Below are 21,535 nucleotides of genomic sequence, written 5' to 3'. Positions count from 1 at the left end.
GCTGTTCCTTAGCTGCTGCAGTCAGTATGGATTTGGCAGCTGGCATGGGGACCTTCACACCGAGCTGTCTTTGCAGAGTACTGCTATCAACAGAGCCAAGCATTTTTGTTGATTAGTCACCTGCCTTTTAACCAGCTAGTTAACGGACAAAGATGAAATACACACATATGTTTTCAAATCATCTCTCATGAGGAAATTGGAAAAAGCAGAGGAGACAACCCTCCCTTTCCTAGATAGTAAAGGTAAAGGGTAAAGGGACCCCTGACCATTAGGTCCAGTCGTGACCGACTCTGGGGTTGCGGCGCTCATCTCGCGTTATTGGCCGAGGGAGCCGGCGTACAGCTTCCAGGTTATGTGGCCAGCATGACAAAGCCGCTTCTGGCGAACCAGAGCAGCACATGGAAACGCCATTTACCTTCCCGCTGTAGCGGTTCCTATTTATCTACTTGCATTTTGATGTGCTTTCGAACTGCTAGGTTGGCAGGATTTGGGACCGAGCAATGGGAGCTCACCCCGTCGCGGGGATTCGAACCGACGACCTTCTGATCGGCAAGCCCTAGGCTCTGTGGTTTAACCCACAGCATTACCTGCGTCCCTATCTTTCCTAGATACTTAAATAAATATCTTTCCTAGATACTTAAATAATAATAATAAATAATAATATTTATTTTTGTCCTGCTTTTTGTCCTGCAATTGCAAGCATTCTTAGTACTATATATGGGTGCTTTATATTTTTCCACTGCTGAGCAGTGGGCAAGGCAGGATAGGGTTTGAACTGGGAAGATGACACCAAGATGAGATTTTATACCCATCTCTCTCAAGTCCATGAAACTGATCTGAAGAGGTGGGGGAGCATGATGAGGCTGTCTTTTTAACTTTTTAGGAAAGTCCTAATTAATCTCAGGTGTTGTTGTTGTTGTTTAGTCGTTTAGTCGTGTCCGACTCTTCGTGACCCCATGGACCAGAGCACGCCAGGCACTCCTGTCTTCCACTGCCTCCCGCAGTTTGGTCAGACTCATGTTCGTAGCTTCAAGAACACTGTCCAACCATCTCGTCCTCTGTCGTCCCCTTCTCCTTGTGCCCTCCATCTTTCCCAACATCAGGGTCTTTTCCAGGGAGCCGGCCCTGGTGGCCAAAGTCTTGGAGCCTCAGCTTCACGATCTGTCCTTCCAGTGAGCACTCAGGGCTGATTTCCTTAAGAAATGGATAGGTTTGATCTTCTTGCAGTCCATGGGACTCTCAAGAGTCTCCTCCAGCACCATAATTCAAAAGCATCAATTCTTCGGCGATCAGCCTTCTTTATGGTCCAGCTCTCACTTCCATACATCACTACTGGGAAAACCTTAGCTTTAACTATACGGACCTTTGTCGGTAAGGTGATGTCTCTGCTTTTTAAGATGCTCAGCAACCAAACTTCCTCCCTTGCCCCTCTCATTAGTTCACTGCCCCAGTGACACAAAAGTTAAGCCATTAAAACTTAGAAGCCATTTATTCCTGGGCATCTCAAATGCTCCTAAGAACAGCAATAACAACAGAACACATTCACTTCTCTGAAGCTACAGTTCAGGATTTAGTTTCCCATGGGTGAGAGTGCACTGGATATTTATGCTGTCTTTTCCATAGTTGTCGATTCACTGACAAAATTAAAAGTGGAGTGCAATGGCAGCAAAGACTCCTAACACCAGGAAGTAGATTCACTAACCCATCCTCAAATTCTCAGAAAAAGGCCACCCCAAGCGCTTTCATCTTTGGCTAGCTCTTATCTCGGTCCTTCTCTTTCTCTAAGTGGAATATACACACTGGGATAATGCTTTGTTTTGTTTTATTTTTTAAAAAAAGTTTTGAAAAATATATTGAAATTTGCATAGCTCACTTTTGCCATCTAGCGTCACATTTATATATTGCACTTCACAACACATTTAAAACGTTTTATTTGCAGCTGTGTAGATGAGTCCATCGGAATTGGCTCCGAACAGTCTGCCTCTCTCTCCCTCTGAGAGGTCACCCTCTGAAAGCAGGGGAGAGATTGTCCAACATTCAAAACCAGGGGTCAGCAAACTTTTTCAGCAGGGGGCTGGTCCACTGTCTCTCAGACCTTGTGGGGGGGGCGGTTTATATTTTGGGGGGAAATAATGAACGAATTCCTATGCCGCACCAATAACCCAGAGATGCATTTTAAATAAAAGCACACAATCTACTCAATGTAAAAACACGCTGATTCCCGGACCATCCGCGGGCCGGATTTAGAAGGCGATTGGGCTGAATCCAGCCCCCGGGCCTTAGTTTGCCTACCCATGTTCAAGACACATTGAATTGTTGTTGTCAAATCCTGCAGTGCCCAGTGAGCAGAGATCAGCCGATCATTTCATTCTATTTTGTTTTGACAATGTATGCACCGCCTAACTACAGTGCCTCTAGTACAAAAAACTCAGTACAATGAAAATAAAATTGAGTTAAAATGATAACAATCTGAGTTCCGTTAAAATGCTTGCTGGAATAAAGAAGAATTCTTCAGTAAGTGCTGGAAGTTCAGCAGGGAGGGGGCTTGTCTGACCTCCAGCGAGTACCGATCCACCTCCCTAACAAAGCGTCAGGACACAATGGAAGGATTGGTCTTCATAGATTAATTGGACTAATCCTTGGGTGGTAAATATGTGCTGACTGAACTGCTTCTTTTTCTTGTTTAAGATTGCACACTGCTTTAAACTGACAGGTAAGGTCTGAGTTGAAGCAAAATAAAGAAATTCCTTCAGTAGCACCTTAAAGACCAACTAAGTTTTTATTTTGGTATGAGCTTTCGTGTGCATGCACACTTCGTCAGATACACTGAAACAGAATCCACCAAACCCTTATGTATATTCAGAGGGTGGGGGTGATGGGAATGGGTGATGGGCTGATGGGAGTGGTAAACCTGTAGATGGCTGTTAACGATTGCTGATGACTGCAAATGGCCCTGGTTTTTAAAAACCATGGAGCCACCTGGGATGAATAAAGACATTGGATTCTTATCTCATTATGCATGGTCAAGCTTTCTTTAGCGCCTCAGCCCTTGCTCCCCCCCAGGACCATTTGCAGTCATCAGCAGTCATTAACAGCCATCTACAGGTTTAAAGTGAGACACCTTTTCCACGCAGTGGGCACCCTGCACTTGGAGTGGCAGAGCAGTGGGGCGTGTTGTTTCTGCTGTGTCCTGCTGTCTTGGTGGCGCTGAGAGTGGATCTGTGACCCCCTGAAATCTGGGACAGCCACCGCAGCAGAGGGCTTCAGGGGAAGCATCCCCTTCAGACATATTTATGGGAACACTTTAGGGTTGGAAGGAACAGCATGGTGCTTCTCAAGGCTTTGGAATTCATGCTGAATAAACCAGTTTATGAGGTGGCAGGCAGGAGCCTTTCCTAGAAAACCAATCTAACCAGCACGGCAGGAGTTGTCTCTGGCCACTGAAATTGTTGGCTTGTGTGCTGATGTGTATGGAGGTACGGTATTTCCTTTGACGGGGTGTTCCAGCTTGCTCATTGAAACTGAGGCACTTACCTATATCTTCACTTTAGGGCAGTGTTCCTCAACCTTGGGCCTCCAGCTGTTTTGGGACTACAACTCCCATCATCCCCAGCCACTGGTCCTGCTAGCTCAGGATGATGGGAGTTGTAGTCCCAAAACAGCTGGAGGCCCAAGGTTGAGGAACACTGCTTTAGGGCATTCTGACTCCCCTGCCAACTCTTTAGTCTGGACCAGGATGGTGCAACATGTGGCCCCCAGGGCCGCATGTGGCCCTCAAGGCCTTTTTGACGGCCCTTGGTAACACTTGACACCTCCCAGCCCCAACCCTCATACTGCTGCCTTCCCAAAACCGGGTGAGGCACTGGGCTTTGGGAAGATGTTATTCAACATCTTTATAAACCACTTGGATGATGGGCTTGAGGGCATCCTGATCAAGTTTGCAGATGGCACCAAATTGGGAGGGGTGGCTAATACCCCAGAGGACAGGATCACACTTCAAAATGACCTTAACAGATTAGACAACTGGGCCAAAGCAAACAAGATGAATTTTAACAGGGATAAATGTAAAGTACTACACTTGGGGGGGGGGGAATGAAAGGCACAAATACAGGATGGGAGACACCTGGCTTGAGAGCAGTACATGTGAAAAGGATCTAGGAGTCTTGGTAGACCACAAACTTGACATGAGTCAACAGTGTGATGTGGCAGCTAAAAAAGCCAATGCAATTCTGGACTGCATCAATAGGAGTATAGCATCTAGATCAGGCATCCCCAAACTTCAGCCCTCCAGATGTTTTGGACTACAATTCCCATCTTCCCCGACCACTGGTCCTGTTAGCTAGGGATCATGGGAGTTGTAGGCCAAAACATCTGGAGGGCCGCAGTTTGGGGATGCCTGATCTAGATCAAGGGAAGTAATTGTTGTTTAGTCGTTTAGTCGTGTCCGACTCTTCGTGACCCCATGGACCATAGCACGCCAGGCACTCCTGTCTTGCACTGCCTCCCGCAGTTTGGTCAAACTCATGTTCGTAGCTTCGAGAACACTGTCCAACCATCTTGTCCTCTGACGTCCCCTTCTCCTAGTGCCCTCAATCTTTCCCAACATCAGGGTCTTTTCCAAGGATTCTTCTCTTCTCATGAGGTGGCCAAAGTATTGGAGCCTCAGCTTCACGATCTGTCCTTCCAGGGAGCACTCAGGGCTAATTTCCTTAAGAATGGATAGGTTTGATCTTCTTGCAGTCCATGGGACTCTCAAGAGTCTCCTCCAGCACCACAATTCAAAAGCATCAATTCTTCGGCGATCAGCCTTCTTTATGGTCCAGCTCTCACTTCCATACATCACTACTGGGAAAACCATAGATTTAACTATACGGACCTTTGTCGGCAAGGTGATGTCTCCGCTTTTTAAGATGCTGGGAAGGGAAGTAATAGTACCACTGTATTCTGCTCTGGTCAGACCTCGCCTGGAGTACTGTGTCCAGTTCTGGGCTCCACAGTTTTAGACTGACAAGCTGGAACGTGTCCAGAGGAGGGCAACCAAAATAGTCAAAGGCCTGGAAATGATGCCTTATGAGGAATGGCTTAAGGAGCTGGGCATGCTTAGCCTAGAGAAGAGAAGGTTAAGGGGTGATATGATAGCCATGTTCAAATATATTAAAGGATGCCATATAGAGGAGGGAGAAAGGTTGTTTTCTGCTGCTCCAGAGAAGCGGACACGGAGCAATGGATTCAAACTACAAGAAAGAAGATTCCACCTAAACATTAGGAAGAACTTCCTGGCAGTAAGAACTGTTCGACCATGGAATTTGCTGCCAAGGAGTGTGGTGGAGTCTCCTTCTTTGGAGGTCTTTAAGCAGAGGCTTGACAGCCATCTGTCAGGAATGCTTTGATGGTGTTTCCTGCTTAGCAGGGGGTTGGACTGGACGGCCCTTGTGGTCTCTTCCAACTCTATAATTCTAAGGAGATGACAGGGTCCTAGAGTCCTCCCACCGCTTTCCCAAAGCCTAGTTACATACCCTCCAACATTTCTCCAAGGAAAATAGGGATGTCCTATTCCATAATAATAATCTTATTATTTATACCCTGCCCATCTGACTGGGTTTCCCCAGTCACTCTGGGCAGCTTCCAACATACAGTATATTAAAACATAATAACATAAAAACTGTTCGCTGTTTCACTGTTGTTGTTACACAGGACTGAAGCTGGATTGGGGAATTTCTTATCGCTCTTGATTCATTCAGGGAGTTTACCAGGCCTAAGCAGTGATTTTTCCATCCCTAAAAAGGTTTCAGAACCTCGATCATGGATTATGCAGTTTGAGGAAGCAAAGACAATAAATCAAAAGCAGTTTTAAAACAAAATCAGAATCTTTTAATTTATAGATTTTTTTATTTATTTTTAAAAAAGAACATTTCCTATGGCATAACTGCACTGCCAGACATATCTAAAGCAATTTCTTGTGTCACTGACATTCCCACCTCCACCCAAATGGCACCTGCACAATCATTCAAAGCGCAGGAGCCCTGGCCCCTCTTGTATCAGGTTAGCCAAAAGCCAGCTATTTCCGCATCTGTAACAGTAGAAGAATCAACTTCAGTCCTTGTTAAGTGGGGTTTCAACCAGGGCAGGTCATAGAGCCTTAGACTCCCATGTCATGCATTGCTTAAAACTATGGGTTGGGACTGCAGAATGCTTCTGAGCATGTGAAGCGAGCCTTTCCTTCTCACCTCTGAGATGACCCACTCCTATAAATGCACCAGGAGGATACTTTGATGCAGCCTCCAGGAAGAATTGTGACCCAGCACCTTTTCCCATTGTGTGGGTGGTAGTATTGCATGATAAGATAGCTTCTGGGGCTTTGCACGGTGGGTTTCAAGCTTGACTGCCGGGCCTCTGAAGGCCTCCTGAATGCAATGGGGCTGGGCTTCTTAGGTGCGCCATGGCCTTGGACATGCATATCCCCATGGGTTTGTCTTACATGTGCCCATTTATGTGAATCCCTGACCCCGCAGTTGTATAAAGCCGAAGCCCTGCCCAGAGTTTATCCAAATGCACCCTTTGGAGACATGCACATTTCATGTCAGTTCATGTTTTGCATACAGCATGCAATGCGTATGACCTTCCCCCCGCCCTCCCCAGACAAAGGATGGTGACACAAGGCACACAATTTTTGCCTGTGTGCCCCAGGATTGTGCCAGCACCACCTCCGGATATGCTGCAAAGTGTCTGCGCAGATATATTATCAGAGAAGGAACTGAGAGCTAAACAGGAGATGCAATGTGAAACCACAATTTTTTTAAAAAAAAAACATTAGGAGTGTGCTGTCTCACTTCTTTACCCCGCAATCCTTCACCAACACAACAACCCCATGTTTGCTGTGCCTTTTCAACACAGGAGGCCAAACAATGCTCACAGGTGGGAGCAAACGGTGCCCATGATTGATTAGAAGAAGCTGAAACAACTTGCCCCCGGGACAACACATTCTCCTTCGCAAATTAACAAGAATCTATATATTATACTCGTTTTCGTAGCATCGGGTGGTGGCATGTCTGGGGTGTGCACATGGCACAGAAATACATGGCTCTTCTGAGCCACAGGCATCCCGTATGGCATGCGAAGTCTGCGTTTTAGCACATGAGGGCTCTCATGCACGCTGTGGTTGGCACTAGCAGAGTGAAGAGTACCATTGCATTCTGAGCGGCTGGGCAGGGATCACCAGCCCATGCACTTGTGGGGGGGCTTGAGGCACCAGTGGAGTGGAAAGGTCCGTGAGGCTGGTGGATGACTGCACAGCCTGAGGGGAGGAGGAGAATGAACTGTGCTAAGGGGCAGCGAAGGGGAGGTGGTTCAGCAGCAGAATGGCACGGACCACACTGCACGGTCTTGGGAAGTGATGTGATAAGGGACACTAGAACGGTGGTTTTCAAATCATGCTCCAGAGGTTCCCTCAGAAGCACGTGAGTCTTCTGGGAGAAGATCGGTCATGGCAGAAGAGGCTCCCCCTGAATTGCCCACTCCAACCAATTTTCAACTTCCCTGCAAGGGAGGAGTATTGAGCATGTTCCAGAAATGTGCTCTGCTTGTGTGCGGTAACTGACTGCATGCCCTGGTCTAAAGTAATTCTACAGAATCCTCTGAAACATGTGGGCTTTTCAAAAAACAAAAAAAAAGGGGGCTTAGGGGTTCCTTAGTAGATGAGTCAGTGTGGAATGGGTTTGTTCGTTGATCTGTTGCAATTTGGTGTACCCTAGGAGCTCAAAGCACCATACCTGCTATTTTATCCTCTGCTATTTTATCCTCACAGCAAGCCTGAGTGACAGGTTAGGTTGAAAGATAATGAGTTGCCCAAGGTCACCCAGAGATTCGAACCCTGGGCTCCCCAACACTCTCACTGCTACCGAGTCTCAATGGATTTTGTGAATGGAACATTGGGCCAGCGGTTTTCAAACGATCAAGTCTCAGGGGAACCCTTTCCCATTAACTAACTGCTGACAGACTTCCAGTGTGCCTCCCACAGAACGTTCTGGGCTTGTTGATGGCAGTGTTGCACCTTCAGTTTGTGCCAAGTACTAGTGACACCCGTTGGATGCAGTCATTGCATTGTGCAAATTGAGAGCAAACCCTAGAACAGCAGCAGGAAAATGGATGGGGATGGAGGGCCAGTCGCAGCAGCCACCTGTCAGTCACCTGGTGTCAGGTGATCCAGAGGTGGCACGCCCCCTCCATCAGCCACGTTGACAGTGGCCAGCTCCACCCTGCTGTCAGTCACCTGACGTCTGGTAATCTTAATTTTGAAGGGACGCGGGTGGCGCTGTGGTCTAAACCACTGAGCCTCTTGGACTTGCTGATCGGAAGGTCAGCGGTTCAAATCCCCGTGACGGGGTGAGCTCCCATTGCCAGTTCGAACCTAGCAGTTCGAAAGCATGCCATTGCAAGTAGACTAATTTTGATCAGGGGCCACAAAGGAAGAATATGGAGTGTAACCTACGCGCACTTCCGATTCCTGCCTTTGCAGGCAAAAGGTGACCTTTTAAAAACCTGGTGCTTTCTTCTGTCACTGTAAGCCATAGTTTGAAGTTTCCTGTGCCTGACATCATATATATGATGTCAGGTGTGGTAAAGGGGTGTGTGGTTCACTCAGCACAGCCTGGCAGGCCAACCTCTAAGGCCTGGCTGACCATATTAGGCTGCAGGGTCCCCACCAATGCCCTGGGACATGGCCCCCACCCCTCCTCTGGCGCTAGGCATTGCAGGGTGGGCAACAGCAGGCAAGCCCATTTTCTGTCTGCCATTATGGATCTTCTCCCTGGATAAAACTTCTCCTAGCCCCCCCTGGGATCTTCGCAACACAGTTTCAGTAGCACTGCAATAGGTTATAGTCCACCCAGGGCAGGAGGTTGCATAAGGGATGTTACCACCGCAGTCCTTGGGAGCGGTGGAAGCAGCAGCAAAACAGAAGGTTGCCTTGCAGAATCCCCAAGGAAGGTGGGGAAGGAGGCTTGTGTTTGTGTTTAATCATTGCATAGTATGGATGGGGAATGGGGGCCAGGGAGCGCAAGACAGAAGCTGCCATTGCATAGTACGAATATGGGGAGCGGGCAAAGGAAAGGAAAATAAAGAAAATCATATTGCATAGTCCGGATGGGGGTGGACAGGGCCATTGCCCCAGGCACTGAGTAGTTCCCGACACGGCTGCGTTGCGGAGCCGCAAAGAGTGCTGGGTTTAGCTGCGCCTCTTCACCTCCATGCTTTTCCCTCTCCCCGAGTCACCCTTCTGCTCTTCTTCCTCCCCCTGGCCCATGCAGACGCCCCACAGAGCCCGGGACAGGCGCTCCTTGCTGGGCACGAGCCAGGGACCAGGGACCAGGTCTGAGCGCAGCTTCCTGCTCGGCCTGGGGGAGAGGAGCTTGCAGCTGTCCCCCCCTCCCTCCACGCCCTTCCCTTGCTCCCGCAAGGGCCTCCAGCCCCCTTCTCCATCTTCGTCTTCCTCCCCTGGAGCCTTGGCGGAGCTGCGGTGCGGCCAGCTAGACTGGCGGGCTTTGGGGAGCTGGAGCTGCTGCCGCTGCTTGTTGCTGGGCGATGCCTCCCGGCTGCCCCCGTCACAGGGGGGCTGACCCAGATACTGGGGACCCCCAGGGGGGTTTGCTCTCCGGTGCCGGTGCCTGGCTTTGTCCTCGGTCTCCGGCGCCTGCTGCAACCTGGCAGGGCTCTGACTGTACTCACGGTCTGGGGGGAGAAAAACAAGAGGGGTGGGCAGAACAGGAGAGATTAGACCCTGAAGACATCCTTCCTCGGTATATAAGGCAGGCATAGGCAAAGTCGGCCCTCCTGATGTTTTGGGACTACAACTCCCATCATCCCTAGCTAACAGGACCAGTGGTCAGGGATGATGGGAGTTGTAGTCCCAAAACATCTGGAGGGCCGAGTTTGCTTATGCCTGGTAGAAGGCAAGGTGGGCTGCACGGAGTGGGTGGGTTTTTGGTTTTGTTTTGAAAAAGAAAGGAAACGAAAGAAAAAAATTCTCATCCCAAGCTACACCCTGCCTTGGGGGTAAAGTTGCCCAGGTTTGATTTCAAAATGCTGGCATTCTGGGCAAGGCCAGGCAGGTAGTGCCAGGGCAGGCAGATCCTGGTGGGGTGGAGACAGGACAGAATGTTTAATGTGGCTGCCTCTCCGATACCTAAAATAATCACCAGCTGTATTTTAAAAATACTCCTTGGAGCAGGCTTCCTCCCGATGTTTTTTGCCTACAACTCCCAGGCATAGCTGCCAAGTCTCCCGTTTTCCCCGGGAAATCCCCGTTTTTCCAGCTGTTCCTAGCTGAAAAAACGGATTTTTTTGTTTTTCCCCGGTTTATTCTGGCACGGCGGCCATTTTGGAACTGGGCGGAGCATGCTCAGAAGCGACTTTTGATGCTGCTCTGCCCAGTTCCAAAATGGCTGCAGTGCGACTTCTGGCATGGCGGCCATTTTGGAACTGGGCAAAGCAGCATCAAAAGTCACTTCTGAGCATGCTCCGCCCAGTTCCAAAATGGCGGCAGCGCTACTTCCGGTCTGCTATTTCCGGCCCAGTCCCTTATTTCTCTGACAGCAACTTGGCAGGTATGCTCCCATGATCCCTAGCTAGTGGGACCAGTGGTCAGGGATGATGGGAAATGTAGTCTCAAAACATCTGGAGAGCCAAGATTGAGGAAGCCTGCCTTGCAGCCACGATGTGGAGCTCCAGCGTCCAATTCTGCCCAGGAATCCACATCCCTCAGGATACTCTGATATGATCCCTCATCTCTGAAACCTTAGGGCAGCCTTCCTTGACCTTTGGTCCCCAGGTATTGTTGCACTACACCTCCCATCACCCCTGACCATGGGGCCACGCTGGCTGGGGATGATGGGGCTTGTAGTCTAACAACAAATGGGGACTCAAGACTGGTGAAGGCTGCTTTATTTTTTGGAGGGGGGGAGCTCTGTTGTTTTCTTGGATATCCCTGAGAGCTCCCTTGGGTTTCTTCAGTCTACTGCTCCTTGAGGCCACCAGATTGGATCTAGGCTCTGTATGGGAACTTTGCCTCTGGAATGTTTTTCACCGAAAAGGCCTCTCTGCCCCACCAGTTTAAAGTGGTCCAGCTGTTGTGGCTTCCCTCCAAGGACCCCTGGGCAGCATCCTCACATCTCCCAGGCTGCTTTCCTGCCCTTTGGGCTTCTAGAGAGCAAGGATCCTATCCAAGCTTCCCTTCTGCCTTGGGGTACCACCCCGGGCCAGCTTGGCAACATGGCACTTGGGCGGTTTGTGTATGTCCTAGCTGGGCTGGAGGGAGGCTTCTAGAGGGGGGGGGAGGAGCTAGGTGGGTGCAGCAAGTTGGAGTTGGAAAGAGGTTTGGGAAGGAATCCAGTATTACATATACAGGTCTATAATGTTTCACAATGTGCTAAAATGTGGAGGAGGAATTCCAGACAAATCAGTGAGAAATGGAAAATGGGGGAGGCAACCAGAGGCAATGGTAGCTATGGGCAGGGCACACAAAAAAATAAATCACAATTCTGCACCGTGAAAGCTGAATTATGCAAGCGTGAATATTTAGATTGCATAATTTATTCTGCTTCTACTAGTCAATGACAATGGCCTATGCAGGGCATAGAACAGGCATCCCCAAACTGCGGCCCTCCAGATGTTTTGGCCTACAACTCCCATGATCCCTAGCTAACAGGACCAGTGGTCAGGGATGATGGGAATTGTAGTCCAAAACATCTGGAGGGCCAAAGTTTGGGGATGCCTGGCATAGAAGTATCTGCCTCTTAAGGTTTTTTTTTTTTAGCATGCTTTAAAGACAGTCTTCAAAACCCCAGGGGTAAGAAATTTGCTCTTAAAAGAGAAATTATAATGTGTCACTCAGCCAAGACTTGCAATTTAACAAGTGATTGGCTCTGTGACATTACAACCAGCAACCAAGCTGTGCTGCTCGTGGCTGGCTTCTGCTATTTTAGCACCCAGCCCTGCAGAATGGAAGTATGTTTCAACAGAATGCACATGTGCCCCCCTTGCTACGAAAAGGGTACGTCCGTCTTCAGCCCCGGGAGTCTGAAGTGGCTGCACTATGCAGCTCATCCCAAAATTCTGCTTCTTTTCTGTACTTGTGCAGAACTGCAGAATACACACAGCCTTGGCTTGGGGGGGGGGTCTGTTGGGGTGACGCTGGGGAAACAGGAGCAGGGAGACTAGGGAAGGGTTCTAATGTGATGGTGGGAAGTCAGGGGAAGAAGGAGAAGTGGCTCCACCTGCTGCAGAGTTCTTGTTGGTCTTGTTGTTTGAGGATGATTCCCTGGGAGACTATGGGAGAGAAAGGGACTGGGCTGAGTGGTTCTGCTGGTCCGACTGGGGGCTGGACACCCACCATTTATGTTCGACCCGTCCCACGAGGCAGAAGCAGGGCTCCCCCCGCGGGGAGTTGGTCACGCAGAGAGCCAGACTGGCCAGCGGCTGCCCTGTGGGGCGGAGACAGATGGAGACTTGGGGGGAGAGAGGAAGTGACAGGGAAGTTACAAGGCCAGCACAGACCGGGAATAGGGGGATGGAGCCATCACAGACCAGGAAGGCAAAGCAGACCAGAAAAGGTTAAGGTGAGGTTGGCACAGATTAGGCAGAGAACGGGGGGGGGGAGTCAGACAACACCATGGGTGGGTCAGGGTGGTGTATGGTGGGTCAGACGGACGGAGGACGGCAGGGCAGGAAAGAAAAAAGAAGAGGAGAGGGGGTGAATATTGCAGACCCAGAACCTGCCTCTCTGCAGACACCCTCCAAAGAGAAAAGGTGGGGAGTTTTGAAAATCTGTTTTGTCCTTAGTATGTATACTTTTTATTGTTGTAAGCCCCTTTGGACAGGCTTTGCTCAGAAAAGCAGCAAATACTTTTTTAAAGAAACTGGGAGAAGTCCATTACAAGGCCTATCACCCTGGGTTATGCCCCCTATCTTGCAACAGAGAAGCTAACCCTGGTTTTCCTCCTCTCCCTTAGGGGTCAGGGGAAGAGGTGCTGGTGGGGCAGGGGAAACGGGCCAGACTATTCCCACCTGAAATTTCCACCTGGGCCATCCCATATTCCCTGCGATCATTTCTCATGTGCTGCATTAACCGCGGGGTTGGCTTGAGGCTGACTATCTGTACTGTGGAGGAAGAGAGGGACGGGACAGGCAGAAAGGACCAGGTCTGTGGACGTACCATAATCGGGAACGAACCCGTTGCCCCTCTTCAGCACCAGGCGTATCCGGCTCCCCCCGTTGCGGATGTGCTCCACAGCTTGAGCATGCGTCATTCCTGCCGTGGGCTCTCCGTTGATCTCTACCAGCTGGTCGCTCACCTGCCACGGTGTAAAACTCACTATCACTGCCAAGAGCTGGCTGGGTTTTGCTTTGTTCTGGAGATTTCACAATGTGTTTCCACACATTGGATAGGCATGGTTAAGGGCCTTCTCGGTAGTGGCGCCCGCCCTGTGGAACGCCCTCCCATCAGATGTCAAGGAAATAAACAACTATCTGACTTTTAGAAGACACCTGAAGGCAGCCCTGTAGCGGGAATTTTTTAATGTCTAATGTTTTACTATTTTCTGTGTGCTGTATGCTGCCCAGCCAGATGGGCGAGGAATAATAATAATAATAATATGTAATAATAATAATAATAGTAATAATAATTGTAATTCTGAAGGTAGAATATGCTGAAAATAGAATATGCACAGCTCCAGGCAGAACACACACATATTGGTGCCCATTCAGGGGAACCTGATAATCATAGTGTGTGGCATTAAAGTAACACTTTTTGAGAGTTAGTTCAGAATGTTCCACATGCATTATTCTTGTGTATTCTTTTTAAAGCGTGTCTGGTAGGCCAGTATAATTATCTATGGATAATCTATGGAAACAAATGTGTGTTGAGGATCAGTGTCTTGCTTAAGAGTACTTAGCAAGTTCATGGACGATGGTAAAATTTGAACTGGCCACCTCCTGACTCACAGATCACATCTTCCCAGGTGAGGCTCTTCAAGTGGTTTCCCATTCAAGAAACCAGCCAGGTTCGCACTTGCCCAGCGCCAGCGTCACCGCAGTACTGGGTGTTCCCAAACCGCATCACATACCTGAATCTTGCCACACTGCTGGGCTGGTCCGCCCTCCATGAGGGCCAAGACATAGATGTCCATGTTATATTCACTTCCGCCTCTCAAACTGAAGCCAAAACCGCTGGGTCCTCGTAGCAGCTCCACAGAATATTGGCCAGTCTCCTGAAGAGCAGAGAGCGAGAAACCACAAAGGCAGGTATAAGGATTGCCCCGAGTTATTGGCTCAGGCTATTAGGTACACTACAGCAAGGGCAGGGAAGCTGTGGCTCTCCAGATGTTGTTAGAGTCCATCAGCCCCAGCTGGTGGGAGCTGCAGCTAAGCAACATCTGCAGGGACACAGCTTCCCCATCCCTGTAGTAAAGCAATCTGTTTCCAACTGGAGCAGCCACGGGTGCTTTTGAGAGCTCACAGGTGTATGTGCCAAGTTACTGCTGACATTGGAGGACTCATTGTGTGTTGGAAGGCCTGGTTGGGCCCTCTGCCACTGTGGGGAGTCCCGACCGGGCTTTCCGCCATCGCAGCCCAGCCCCTCAAGATTAGGGGAGGCTCAGCCCCATCCCCACATACTGGGGGGGGGGGAGAGCCAAGGTGTCCTGAGCCCCATAGAGTTGGCGCCTATGCTCACAAGGAGGGTATGACGGTGGTAGTCATCCCCCTTCTTGTTGCCTCCCCTCATCTGATACTCAAAGAGGAATACTGCCCTAGATGATGACTTTTCCCACTTGGTTAGCATGGGCAACAGGTGTGAATACAGTGGTACCTCGACTTACGAAGGCAATCCATTCCGCGGCGCTCTTCGTAAGTCAAAGTCTTCGGTTGTCGAAATGCCCGTTTTGCGCATGCGCGAAGCGTGATTTTTCGCTTCTGCGCATGCGCCGACTGCGCGCGCCGCTTCTGCGCAGGCGCAGAACGCGCGTGGGGCGAAAAGACTTCCGGGTTTGTTGACTTCGGAAGTTGAGTCGTTCGGATGTCGAGGTACCACTGTTCCCCAGTTCGTTTTCAAAACTATTTAAAGGGCCTGTTCACACATGAATGCAGGAGGTGATGGAAGGTGCCTCCAGGTTCGCAATTGTACATTCACACCTGCAAGTCACCAGTGCAGTTATCTGTGAGGTGCCAATGTCAAGGCAGGGTGCCTTTTGGTACTTTCCCACTTGGCTCAGAACTGAACCTGAATTATAGTGACATCCAGCATCATGAACTAAACCTAATCCAAACTAGAATTTTACTTCCGGGTTCCGTGGCGCATGGGGTTCCGTGGCACGCGCATGCGCAGAAGCGATCTGCGCGGTTCACGCATGCGCAGAAGCGCTCTATCGGCGCTTCCCGCATGCGTGGAAGAGGCACTCGGATTAAGTACTTTTCGGGGAGCAAATGGCTCCCCGGAACCAATTGAGTACTTAAACCGCGGTATCACTGTACTTCTGTTTATCTGACCTGCCCCATCCTTATTATATTAATTTGTGGTTATTATAACTACTGCCAGGAGGCACGTGCTCCTTGACTGAGTGACACCCTTTACTCATTTCTCTCCCCCCTGTTTCCCAACAACCACCTTATAGGTCTGCCTTTCCCCTATACAAAGTGAAGTCTGTCTGGCTCCACCAATCCTGGATCTCTCGCAGGCAGCAACAGTGGAGTGGGCAAAGACAATGGAGCCCACAGGTCATTGTAGACACAAGAAACTGAGTGGCAGAGGCCAGCAGGCCTTAGAGTGGGGAGGGAAGTAAGTGCAGAGCCTTGAGGGTGGAATCGGAAAAAGGGGTGCAGGGCCAGTCCTTGCCTGGGGCATAGACTTGCCAGCCAGCCCTGACTCACCCTTCGCTCTAGTTCCATCCCCCCCCACCTCTGACCACCTTTCAAATCTAGCACCCAGACAGCCCCTTCCCCATCCAGGGTCCCCAGCTACCCATTCCCAGGACCATCAATACCTGGGGCTGGGGGAGGCGGTAGGCGGGGCTCCGGGGACATTCACCTACATCAATATCAGCTGTGTTCAAATCGCTGGAAACTCCTGGAAGTGAATCGAAAGAGTCAGCATGAGGAGGAGATAGTCTCCAACGCCCTTTCTCTCCTTCCTTCCTTCCTTCCTTCCTTCCTTCCTTCCTTCCTTCCTTCCTTCCTTCCTTCCTTCCTTCCTTCCTTCCTTCCTTCCCCCAGCGCCTGCCCTTCCTCCTCCCTCAGGCCTCCAGCTTCTGCAATGCTCCAACCAACCCCCATTTTCTATCCTTCCTCACCTTTCCTAGGCTCACTTTATGCCCCTCACCACCCCCTCCCCCAAACACCCGCTGCAATTGCTTACATACCCACGTCCTTGCGGTTCCGGACCCTCATTCGCACCCGGCTCCCCGCCTGCCGGAAGATGCCCCCGACATCGCCGTGGGATAGCCGTGCTAAGAGCCCGCCATCTTCCTGATGAGAGGGACCCTCTTCTGGATGGGGCAACAGGGAGCTGGCTGGGAGGAGAGAGAGCAGATGGGTCAAGGTGCAGGCTCCTACTCTTGAGAAGAGCAGTACTTGGACTTTTCAGAACTGGGAGACACCATTAGCCCCATTGGGGACTCATTCTTCAGCCACCGCACTGCTGGTGTGGCTGTTACCAGGAGGAAATTGGAAGGGGTGTGTGAGAAACCTCCTCCCACGAACCTTGCCTCTCCACAGCATGAGGCAAAGACAAAGAGTCTCGCTGCACATTACCAAATGTAGCAATTCACCGATAAATGTATCTATGTACTGGCTCAATGGGAAAACTCGTAGAAATTCATAAGAAATCACATCGTTGTATCGATCTTCTCAGTTCCAATGGCATTTGGGACCCAGGGAAACGATGTCTAAGGGGAGGTTAGTGAGCCCACCATAATCCCCACATCAGCAGGGCCTTCCCAAGGCGTCGTGGCAGGTGGTATCCTGCCCCAAGAGTGTCTGACCATCTCAATCACAACCACCTCAATCACAGTGCCTACCCACCCCATAGTGGGATGAAGACCAGACAAGACAAAGGGGTGTATTTGACTTGACTCAGGTATGTGTGAAAGTCTATATTTGAGTGATAGGGGCATGCCTGGATCTCAAGCTCTACCTGAGGCCACACCTTTTCTGTCACATACCGTGTTTCTCACATTATAAGTCATGTCTTATATTAATTTTTTCCTGAAAAAAACACAGCATGGCTTATTTTCAAGGGATGTCTTAATTAAAAAATAAGTACCGGTACCGGTATCTGTGCAGACGACAGACCTGCTCCCACCGGGTCTTCGCGCGCGGCAGGCAGAGGCTGCAGCCGGGTCCTGGGTCTTCGCGCGCGGCAGGCAGAGGCTGCAGCCGGGTCCTGGGGCTGCGTGCGCGGCAGGCAGAGGCTGCAGCCGGGTCCTGGGGCTGCGCGCGCGGCAGGCAGAGGCTGCAGCCGGGTCCTGGGGCTGCGCGCGCGGCAGGCAGAGGCTGCAGCCGGGTCCTGGGGCTGCGCGCGCGGCAGGCAGAGGCTGCAGCCGGGTCCTGGGGCTGCGCGCGCGGCAGGCAGAGGCTGCAGCCGGGTACTGGGGCTGCGCGCGCTGCGCGCTGAGGCTGCAGCCGGGTCCCGGGTGTCCGCGCGCAAAGGCTACAGCCGGGTTCTGGGGCTGCACGCGCTGCGCGCTGAGGCTGCAGCCAGGTCTCGGGGGTTAACGCGGCAGCAGCAACCCTTCTTTGCCACAGACCTTCTTCCACCACCCGGTACGGCTTATTTTCGAGGTATGCCTTATATTTTTCCACCTCAGGAAAATCCTGCCATGCCTTATTTTGTAGGGATGCCTTAAAATATGAGAAACACGGTATCTATGATGTCTAGATGATGCATCCTGGGGTGTATTATGGGAAACTTTAAAATACGGATGTAACAATTGCTCAGGGCTTCTGGTTGCTTCGTCTCTATGGTAGTGGGAATAATAATAATAATAATAATAATAATAATAATAATAATAATAATAATTTATTTATACCCCGCCCATCTGGCTGGGTTTCCCCAGCCACTCTGGGCGGCTTCCAACAGAAAAATGAAATAAAATAATCTATTAAACATTAAAAGCCTCCCTAAACAGGGCTGCCTTCAGGTGTCTTCTAAAAATCTGGTAGCTGTTTTTCTCTTTGACATCTGATAGGAGGGCTTTCCACAGGGCGGGCGCCACCACCAAGAAGGCCCTCTGCCTGGTTCCCTGCAACTTGGCTTCTCACAACGAGGGAACCGCCAGAAGGCCCTCGGCGCTGGACCGCAGTGTCCGGGCAGAACGATGGGGGTGGAGACGCTCCTTCAGGTATACTGGATGGAGGCCATTTAGGGCTTTAAAGGTCAGCACAAACACTTTGAACTGTGCTCGGAAACGTCTTGTTGCAACACTAAAGATCATGCCTACAGGCCGCTGTTTTGCTTCTATCTCCTGGCTGGAGTCTCTTGCTTGTGACCCTCAACTGAACCTATAGGAGTCAAGGTTAGGCAATTGTGGGGTGCGCCAATGGGCCTACTTTGGGTTAGGCTGCAAAGCAGCAGTGAGCGCTAAATCACCAGCTGAATAACGACTGCCTTGAGAAAAGAGCCTCCTTCACCAAGAAACACAGCTATGACCCAGCTGTCCCTCGGATTATGGCCACATGAGTTGAGTGCAAGACTGGGAGTTTGAGAGGGAATTCACTTAATAAATTCTTTAGAAGCAAGACCACTTATCCGACGGGACGGCCCCCCAGTAACTACGGTAGTATAAAGAGGCATCATGCTTCTGGCAGGGGAGGCAGAATACAGCTCGCATGGCTAGTAGCCTTCGATAGCCCTCTCCTTCAAGAGCCTGCCTATTTTAAAGACATTCCAGTTGGTGGCCATCGCTGCCTCTTGTGGCAGCGAGTTCCATAGTTTAGCATTGCACTGCGTCCGCCCAATAACACTGGTCTTAGTCCGCCAAGAAATTTTCTCACCCAAAGCTGCTAATCATACATGGATTTTTGAATCACCTCAATTATCACTCGGGAATCTTCCCTTGCATCACCAAAGCTCACAGATCGTACTTTTCTCACTTTAAATATCTTTACATCCCCTTGAGCTTGTTACAGGTAGGTAGCCGTGTTGGTCTGAGTCGAAGCAAAATAAAAAAAATTCCTTCAGTAGCACCTTAAAGACCAACTAAGTTTTTATTTTGGTATGAGCTTTCGTGTGCATGCACACTTCGTCAGATACACTGAAACAGAATCAACCAGACCCTTATGTATATTCAGAGGGTGGGGGGGTGGGGGGTGGGAATGGGTGATGGGCTGATAGGAGTGGTGAACCTGTTGATGTCTGTTAACGACTGCTGATGACTGCAATTGGTCCTGCGGGGGGAAAAGCAAGGGCTGAGGCACAAAAGAAAGCTAGATCATGCATAATGAGATAAGAATCCGATGTCTCTGTTCATCCCAGGTGGCTCCGTGGTTTTAAGCTTGGTAATGAGTCCCAATTCAGCAATTTCTCTTTCTTGTATGTTTCTGAAATTTTTCTGTAATAAAACAGCTGTTTTGAGATCTTGTATAGAATGTCCTGGGAGATTGAAGTGTTCTCCTACTGGTTTCTCTGTCTTGTGGTTCCTGATGTCAGATTTATGTCCATTTATCCTTTGGCGTAGGGTTTGGCCTGTTTGTCCAATATAGAGAGCTGAAGGGCACTGTTGGCATTTGATGGCATACACTGAGTCCTGAGATGGTAGGTCTGGTTGATTCTGTTTCAGTGTATCTGAAGAAGTGTGCATGCACACGAAAGCTCATACCAAAATAAAAACTTAGTTGGTCTTTAAGGTGCTACTGAAAGATTTTTTTTTTATCCCCTTGAGCTTGTGTGGAAGAAGATTCTCTGTCTGTTCTGGGTGCTGGTCTCCCCTGCCTTGTGACTTGACCCAGATGCAATCAGACTCTCTGTTCTCCATTGAAACTGGCAGGAACAGGAGAGGGACTTGGCAGCTTCACTGATGCCTGAACACTTTTTTCCCCTTTTTTAAAAAATCTGCGCAATACTGTGTGCACCAGCAAGGTTACGCATGCATGTCCTTGAAGGGTCAAAGCCCCCCCCCTCCTCCTGGGGATGACAGCCACAACCGTGCAGGGAAAGGGGTGGAAAGAAGGTGAGTGACAAGGCTTTTCCTCCAGTCTTGTCCAGTTCCTGGGAGAGCAGGTTGGGGGAAAGTGAAAAAAATCAGGTTAGCTGGAATACTATTTTATAGGGAGATAAAAGTTAAAATGTGTTTTGGGAACAAAAAAAAATATTATTTCTTTTCTTAAATTGCCCACTCAGAGTAGACTAAGCGTACCTGCCATTCTTAAGTACAATATGAATGTGGATTAGGTTTTCCAGTCCAGTGGAAACTAGTTTTGGGAAAAGAGCATTAAAAAGCTGTGTTTTCCAAGGAACTACAGGATTAGTATGGACTGTGGTTCACATCATGAGTGTGTGGCTTCAAAAACAGGCAGTGGGAGCACACAGGATGTGGAGTATGGGGAAAGGTGAACATACCTGTAGTTCTTCTCTCCCCAAAATACTGGGAACAAGACCTGCCTTTGAAACAAAAACAAGCATGTTCCAAAAATGTGCTTCCCCTTTCCACATACCCTAGCCTGGGTGTTGTTCTAATCAATATTTACTTGCCAGAACCAGAAAACTTAACTCAGTGCTGGGGCTCTCTCACAAGCGGACACACTTATGTCATGGAATCATAGAACTGAAGAGTTGCAGAGTTGGAAGGGACCCTGGCGGTCATCTAGTCCAACCCCCTGCAATACAGAAATCTCAGCTAAAGCCTTTCAACCTCTGCTTAAAAACCACCAAGGAAAGAGAGTCCCCCACCTCTTGAGGGAGACAATTCCACTGTCAAACAGCTCTTACTTTCAGAAAGATATACAGTGGTTACCTCGGTTTATGAACACAATTGGTTCCAGAAGTCTGTTCATAAACTGAAGCATTCATAAACTGAAGCGAACTTTCCCATTGAAAGTAATGGAAAGTGAATTAATCCGTTCCAGGTGGGTCTGCGGCGTTCGTAAACTGAAAATTCGTAAACTGAGGTGTTCATAAACCGAGGTTCCACTGTACCTGATATATCTCCTTTCTTGTAACTCAAATCCATTGGTTTTGTGTCCTTAATTCACTTAAGTGTATGCACATACACACACAACCTAAGACACAGCCTCTCTCTCTCTTGTCTTCAGCACAAACTTCATACAACCTTTAAACACTAAAGGGATTCTCCAGGATGGTTCCGGCTGCTTTCTCATCTACACAACAGGTGATGCTGACGAACTTTGCCAACAGAAAGTGGACGAGACCCAAGCTCACATCAAAGCCGTGTTCTGCTAAACAATGTCGCTTTAATGATAGAAGTCAGAAATGCCATGGGCACCCTGCCCACAACTCCCCTCTCAAGAAAGCTTTCAGTCTCATCTGGCCTCT

General features: G+C 49.6%; 1 protein-coding gene across 1 annotated transcript in view; it reads right to left on the bottom strand.

Moving 5' to 3' along the window:
* Window positions 1–5,321: 5,321 nt before the first annotated feature.
* LOC118097954 (membrane-associated guanylate kinase, WW and PDZ domain-containing protein 3-like) overlaps window positions 5,322–21,535 on the bottom strand; it is a 36,232-nt gene continuing 20,018 nt past the window's right edge. Inside the window, exons 6-10 of the mRNA XM_035141276.2 lie at window positions 16,407–16,556; window positions 16,032–16,114; window positions 14,118–14,261; window positions 13,208–13,346; window positions 5,322–9,726 (exon numbers count right to left, since the gene is read on the bottom strand). Of these exons, the coding sequence (XP_034997167.2) occupies window positions 9,224–9,726; window positions 13,208–13,346; window positions 14,118–14,261; window positions 16,032–16,114; window positions 16,407–16,556 (1,019 nt within the window). The 3' untranslated portion in view covers window positions 5,322–9,223. The remainder of the gene's footprint in view (window positions 9,727–13,207; window positions 13,347–14,117; window positions 14,262–16,031; window positions 16,115–16,406; window positions 16,557–21,535) is intronic.

The sequence above is a fragment of the Zootoca vivipara genome, chromosome 16 (assembly GCF_963506605.1).
Source record: "Zootoca vivipara chromosome 16, rZooViv1.1, whole genome shotgun sequence".
NCBI classification, from domain to species: domain Eukaryota; kingdom Metazoa; phylum Chordata; class Lepidosauria; order Squamata; family Lacertidae; genus Zootoca; species Zootoca vivipara.
Note: the sequence above shows the minus strand (reverse complement) of the source record. Positions and strands in the feature narration are given on the sequence as shown.